Source organism: Alosa pseudoharengus, unplaced genomic scaffold (genome assembly GCF_046254945.1).
Source record: "Alosa pseudoharengus isolate Yale_2024_CS ecotype anadromous, Long Island Sound unplaced genomic scaffold, YU_APseudo_1.1 YU_APseudo_1.1_scf_9, whole genome shotgun sequence".
Classification (NCBI taxonomy): Eukaryota; Metazoa; Chordata; class Actinopteri; order Clupeiformes; family Clupeidae; genus Alosa; species Alosa pseudoharengus.
In genome coordinates this window covers 13,862,440-13,869,939 of record NW_027468881.1, presented here as the reverse complement: position 1 = coordinate 13,869,939, position 7,500 = coordinate 13,862,440, and the positions used below count along the sequence as shown (strand labels likewise).

Genomic DNA, 7,500 nt, shown 5'->3' with positions numbered 1-7,500 from the left:
AGCACTGCCCTCGTGGGATGGGCCGTGCTGGAGGAGGAGGAGGGTGGGGGGGGGGGCCTCGCATGTGTGGAGGAAGGGATAGCTGGAGGGCTCGGCAGAGTTTCGACAGAGTAGAGACACACGCACGCACACACACACACGCACGCACACACACACACACACACACGCTCACACATACACTCTGGAACACACACAGGCATGCAACTTGGTGGGAGCAGGGCATTTTTTAACAGTCCTGTCCATTTGGCAATAGAGGCATGCCCTCTCTCTTATCCTTTACTTTTGCCCTCTGTCCTTCTCTCTCTCTCTCTCTCTCTCTCTCTCTCTCTCTCTCCTCGTGGTTCTCATAGAGGCACATTAATCTGTGCAGACCCCCTTCAGGTCACATTAAAGGTCGCCCAGCTTCACTCAGCTAAGCCCGAGGGCCAAGCTTCGCCTCTCTTCTCCTCCTCTCAGATGTTGCAAGCAGAAAGAGAGAGAGAAAGAGAGAGAGAGAGAGAGAGAGAGAGAGAAAGAGAGAGAAAGAAAGAAGGACTCAGAAGAAGAAAGAGAGAGAGAGTGCATGGCTGGCACATCTCGCTCTGTTGCCCCTCTTCTCCACCCACCTGCTCCCCTCTGCTTCAGCTTTCAGAGCAGCACCCTTGCCCCCCCCCCCCCCCCCACCCCCCCCACCACTCTGCTCTTAGATCTCCACTCCCTGGCCTTTGTGTGTGTGTGTGTGGTGTGTGGTGTGTGTGTGTGTGTGTTTTGGGAGTGGAGAGTGGTGGTACGTACCAACTCAAATCTGAAAGTTTTTTCGCAGTGAGGTTGGAAAGTTACTGTTGGATGGGGAGCTGCTGCAGGGGATGCTGTAGCTCTTCTTGTGTTTGTGTACCAAGCTTTTCTGTGCTTGGTCCCCTGCTCATCTTACATAATTTACACGGGCCAGTAGGTCAGATCTACATATGAAGACTGGATATGGGCTTTTTGTGAATGGTAGAGTATGTCTCTAAGTTAGAGATTCTGTCTCTTAAGATTGGTCTAATTCTCTACTTTTCCCTTCACTCATCAATGGTAGTTCTGGACTGAAGCACTAGAAGGCCCAAGTTCCTCTGTGTTGTAGTATGATGCTGCAGAAGCACTTCAACATCTGTGATTATTTTTGGGGGCTTTCGTGGCAAATATGTTTGTGATAGGATTTTTTATGAAAAGGTAAAGCCTTTCTGTCTGTGTCGTATATTATGGAGCGTATTGTTATTTCATGGCATTGGAGGGTGCTGCCTCTCAGTTCTCGGGGAGGGATTGATGTAAATGTGTTTGCTCACTGAAATGATTGTTTCTAATGCTGAATAAATGTCTTTTATTGTCCCAAAGGCGGCAATAGCATTGATCCATGTTTGTGATGGATTAGACACATTATTGTGCTTACCACACCAGCAGTCAGCATGTTGTGAATGTTCTGTGCTGGTTGTGTAGATACGAATGTCTGTTGTGCATTTATGTGTGTATTTACTTTCAGTGAGTGTGTGTGTGTTGTTTGTATGTGTGTGTGTTGGTGTGTGTGTGTGTGTGTGTGTGTGTGTGTGTGTGTGTGTGTGTGTGTGTGTGTGTAGGGCGTGTGTATGTGAGTGTGAGTGTGTGAATGTGTGGTTGGGTTGGCTCGATCTGAATACCGTTGGCCTGCATTTTCAAGCCCTGTGTGTCTCTTCCCTGTGGTTTTGCAGAACCGTGGGCGTTTGGCAGAGAAGCGTACCGTCCCCCTCCCCCCAACCCGCATCCCCAAGAAGGAGTTGGCCTCCATCTTCAGCAGCGACGATAGCGAGGGCAGCGAGCGTGCCAGCGGAGACCATGCCGACATCAAGCAGGAGGATGACCTGCACTACAGTATCATGAGAAAGAGGTGAGTCTCTCTCTCTCTCTATCTCTCTCTGTGTGTGTTTACGTGTGTGTGTGTGTGTGTGTGTGTGTGTGTGTGTGTGTGTGTGTGTGTGTGTGTGTGTGTGTGTGTGTGTGTGTGTGTGTGTGTGTGTGTGTTGGTGTGTGTTGGTGTGTGTGCTCTAAGTATTCAACACAATTATAATCATGTGTGATGGTTGAGTCAGAATGGGGATTTCTAAAGTTGAGTTTGAATTGCAATGAAACGCAAAACCACAAACAGCAACAGGGACACACACACACACACACACACACACACACACACACACACACACACACACACACATACTTAACCAAAGCACACCCAAATAGTCATGTGTATCCTCCTGCACATACTTAAACTCTCACACACTCAAACACTCTGGAAAACAGACCAGGCCTCCCAAGATGAGGCAGGCACACACACACACACACACACACACACACACACACACACACACACACACACACACACACACACACACACACACACAATGCTAATTTTTAATCAATATATCACAAAAATATTGCAAGAGCAAAACATACATCCATAACATTAGCTCTCTCCACACTGGGCTGCACACCAAGCCTTAACCCCAGCCCCACCCTTACCACCCCCCCCCCCCCCCCCCTCCAGCCAGAGCCTCCCCCCTCTACCCCCCGCCTGCCTGGGTGAGGGAGTGGTGGACCTCTGATCAAACGAGGATGTGGCGTGCTTCCCCCCCCCTCCTCTCCCCTCCCCATCCACCCCTTTCCCTGCCGCGATTTTATTGGGGTCAGCTGTGCCACGCCCGGCCCACAGTGAAGGGTCGGTGGTGGCCGGCGCGGCAGACATCAGAGCATCGTTAAAGGGGATTTATGACGCCCTGGGGCTGTCGCCACGGCGAGTTCCTGCGGTAAGCTCACAAACATGGGACGCTTGCTCTCCCGCTCCCAGAGTTCTCTCACGCACGCACACACACACACACATACACACACGTGAGGGGTGCACACAGAGAAATGCACATACTCACATGTACACACCTACACATACACACACAGACACACACACATACACACACACACACATACACACACATACACATGTGCACACCTACAAACCTAACCCCATTACATACCCGAAAGTGTACATACCCAAAAATATGCACACAAACACACATATTTACTGAAATAAACACACAACTTGCACTTCCCTGAGCAGGAACAGCAGTCTTGTTATAGAAGGTGGTATAGATAGATATGCTAGCAGGCAGAATCTGTCTACTCACACAACAGCTTGTGCACAGCCTTCAGAGCTAGCTAACTTACATGGATCTCTGAACGTGGAGGACTCTTAACTCTGGGTTGGGGTCTTGGTCGGGTAGCTTCCTTCATGTGGTTAATACGAGGAAACACACACACACACACACACACACACACACACACACACACACACACACACACACACACACACACATACAGAGGCAATGAAAGATATGGTGTGTGTTGGGGCCTGTTGAATTGAGTAATTGAAGTCTTCAGAAGTTTTGAAGTCAAATCCCTACCCTGAATATATCCTGATAATTACTGTTTAATGAATGTGGTAGGCCTGTGTGGTAATAAATCATGGGCCTTGAGGTTTCAATTCATCACACATGCCTGTACCTCCTGTATGTGGGATCCCCATACGAAAGAGTGTAATTTCAGAATGGCGCTCGAGGTCTCATGTACAGGATGAATTGCTTTTTATGCTCCTCTCTGGTGACAGCATGAAATACTCTAGCCATTTGTCTAGAACTGTTAATCAGTTACATTTGGCGAGTTGAAAAATAATGAAATGAATAAAACAGACGAATATAGAGTTGGAATTGGCCTATGGATATATGAAATGGCTTAACATATGATCATTGTTGTGAAGGTAAAAAACATGATTTCCATAGTCTTGTTTTCATCAGAGCATTATACAGGTAGTAAGACGCCCCCCCCCCCCAGACATGGCTAGCTGCTTAAAAATGATGAGCATGTGTTATTATGAAGAATGCTAATCTGTCATTAGCCATTGAACATTGTGTTGTTTTTGGGGTATTGTAGGTGGAGTCCGTTTGTGTGTGTGTTGAGGGGCAATTGTGGGCTGGGTTTCTGTCCAAGTGGTACTTGTGGATCTTCCTCTTCAGTCGCGTCCGCGTGTGAAGGCTTCGCTCTCAGCGTGGTCCAGCTGTGGCGGTGGTGTTGGCGGTGGTGTGAGAGTGCTGGGGGGGGGGCGGTGAGATACAGCTCCAGGAAGCCCCCAGGTTGCTCATAGCGTTGTGGAGGAAAAGGAAATGGGCCCTCAGTCATTATTTATGTGGCTTGGTTGGAAGTGTTGGCGAGCAGAGCGAGCCATTTCTTTTTCATGCAGAGCTAGTCTCGATGTGTTGGTGTAGGCTGTGGAATGTTGTGGAAAGGAGCAGTGATCCTAACTGATGGATACAATTTCATTTCAACCAGGTCAGAATGCAGCATGACTAATTTTCTGGGATAAATCCTGGGATATTTTGTAAAGAAAATAATACAGTGTTTTTAATAATACAATGTTGTTACAGCTTCTCTCACTTTTTCCAGAAATGTATAATTTATTCTCCGTAGGCAAGGTTATGATTTTATTAATCATAAAAGCATAAAATAAAAACTCGTATGGATTTACAAGCTTTATGATGTCCAAAACGAATGCAATTATGAATAGCGCATCTATAATGTGGCCTAATTATCTTTTTTAGGTTCTCAGAATAATATTTTAATTTAATGCTTTCAAATGAAAAAACAACAACAAAAAAACAGTAAGAGTCCCTGCCATCCACGATCCCCATGTTTCAGGAGCATTCAGGAGCACTATATGTGTTTACATGATAGGTGTGCCTCTCAGGCACACTGGCTGCTTGCCATTATTGACAACAGTCTGTTTTCCCCCATGTCTTTAGTGAACTGTGACTTGTATAGACTCATGACTGTGAGTGTGTGTATGTGTGTGAATGTCTATGCGTGTGTGTGTGTGTGTGTGTGTGCGTGTTTGTGTGTGTTTATATGTGTCTGTGTGTGTGTGAATGTCTATGTGTGTGTGTCTGTGTGTGTGTGTGTGCGTGCGCTCCCTGGAGGATGAATGAGTACTGTTAGTGGTAGGTACAGCGGAAGGGCCCTAAGAGGCTTTGGGTCGTGGCCGATGGTGTTAAGCTGTTGCATTAAATTTGGGTCATTACATAGAGCTGCGGGATGTCACTGAATGGACGGCCTGTAATTGCAGATACATACACATGCACGCAAGCAAGCTTTCACACACACACACACACACACACACACACACACACACACACACACACACACACACACACACACACACACACACATTCAGTAACACAGACACACACACACACACACATACACACACACATACGCATCGCACAGTCATACACACATGCACTGCCAAATCCGGGGAGGTCGTCTCGAGGTCACCCCCATTACAACAAAAACCCAGCCAGCCGAAAATGAAGATTGCGCTGTTTCCCTCTGATGTCATACTCTCTGCATTTTAATAGGGGTAGGGGTCTCTCTCATGGAATCAGATGAATTTGAAAAAGGCCCAGACATTTTCAGAATGCAGAATTTCTACTCCTGCCAAGATGGGAGAGAGATCGCAGAGGGATCTGGAGTTGTGTACATAATGGAATTTTTTTTTTTATTACTGTTGAAACATTCAAAAATTATTGAAAATGATCTAACCTCACCCTATGATGCGCTGTGGTCAAACCACAACACTTTACTGTAACTTCACTGCGGCGCGTCGGTGTGGCCCTCCGACTGCCCGCTCCTCGGTTTCCTGACTCGCGCGACACTGTGGACAGTGCATGAGCCATGGCGCATTAAAAAGGTCTGACTAACCTTGTTAGAGAGGTCCTCCCTGTCTGCCCCTCCCACCGACACTTCTGCCGCCCGCGCGTTAAGATGATAATGAATTTAAAGTACACTTTGACTAATATGGAGGGCTTTTACCCTTTTAAAGGCGGCGGACACAGAGGAGCCAACTGCCCGTCTCCGTTACACCGAGGTGGAGGGGCAGGGGGTGGAGACGTTCTTTGCCCCCACCCCCCACCCCCCTTTACTTTGCACAAATGCGGCTCTGACCGAAAGAGATAATGGGATGTTCAATCTATGAAATTCAATTTCCATCGAACGCAGCCCCGGTAAGTGAGTTGTAGAGGGGTCTTAACAAATTGGATTTGGTCAATGGATGGTGAAGGATGGCGGAGGGGTGGTTTTTCTGTGTGAGTGTATTTGCGCCTTATATATTCATATTGCAGGGTGACAGGAGCGATGGCAGTGATTATCGCCATCATTACCGCGTCCCTTTTGCATTATTTAAGCCTGGTTATGTTGGCACAACAGGGAAGCCCTGTCAGAGCAATGTTTGTTGTTATTGTTTGATCACACTCCACCCAGTTACAATAGAAACCACATGGAAACACAATATTTGAATAGACTTTGGCTTGGGTTTGCACGTAAGATTCAAAATGGCGTATGTGGACATAGAGCGTCATTGAATAGGTACACCTCTACAGGCTTGACCATAATAGGATATCCAGCCCCTGCTGTGAAACAGATCTTTGCACATTGTCATCTTTAAGAACACCCCCTATATCTTTTAACTAGATTAACTTTAAGGGCCACCGGCTTTGCAGGCGATTATTGCTCCCTGGGCCTACCATCCTAGTCCGCACATAGGGGAGGGGGGTTGGGGGTGGGGGGCGAGCACACGCTTTATGGAAACAACACACGACACAGTGCGTTCAGTGCACGATGCGGAACGGAACGTCTTCCCCCTGTGATTAATGCAGCTTTTATCGCAAGGATCGCACATCTGGAACGGGAGTGCGGACGTCTCAACGCAGCGGACACTCATAAGTCAGAGCAGGGGTAGAGGAGAGCACCATTTCATCATGGGCCGAGCGAGATAACCAAGGGATAAAAATGCCCCACAAATATGTGCGCCAGTGAAGGTATTTCTGTTCAGATATCAGTTTTTACCTAAATTAATTACCTAAAGTTTTTCATCAGCATCGAAGCCAGATCCATGCTACTGTAAGAATTGCGCAGTCAATAGCATTTCTTAAAATCAACTTCATTGTGCAAGCTTGTCTTAGGACTTAACCTACAAGCGGCTATATGTTTACCTGAGGGAATTTAGATGAGGCATCTCAGGTCAGGGGCATCTCAAACCACTGTCCTCAGTCACCTAGGAGACTTTGGCTTGGGTGGAAAAGTACTGACTATTTTGGATTAGGTGAACAGGTATACCTGCTGATAGAGGGCAACCCTGAGACTTAATGCCGAGTGGCTGAAAAGAATAGAAAATCCCTTTGAATAAATATGAAATAAATTTCCAGCGCCAAACTGGTTGCAGTTTTTTGCTCACTGGTTATGGCAAGGCGCTGTGTTAGCCCTTAAGAGTCATGGGGTACTTTGCATTGGCCCGAAACGGCAAGAATACATTTTTTATGAATTATTTTAAAATGCAGTTATTTTACCTGCAGATTACATCAGTCTAAGTAGATTACTTGCCTGGCATGGGAGGAGTGAGGCTGGCCTCTCTCTCTCTCT

At 47.0% G+C, this 7,500-nt stretch overlaps 1 protein-coding gene across 4 annotated transcripts in view; it reads left to right on the top strand.

Moving 5' to 3' along the window:
- samd11 (sterile alpha motif domain containing 11) overlaps nt 1-7,500 on the top strand; it is a 65,618-nt gene that overhangs the window by 12,506 nt on the left and 45,612 nt on the right. For all 4 annotated transcript variants that reach the window (XM_076276428.1, XM_076276427.1, XM_076276431.1 and 1 more), the window contains exon 3: nt 1,704-1,879. In XM_076276428.1, the coding sequence (XP_076132543.1) occupies nt 1,704-1,879 (176 nt within the window). The remainder of the gene's footprint in view (nt 1-1,703; nt 1,880-7,500) is intronic.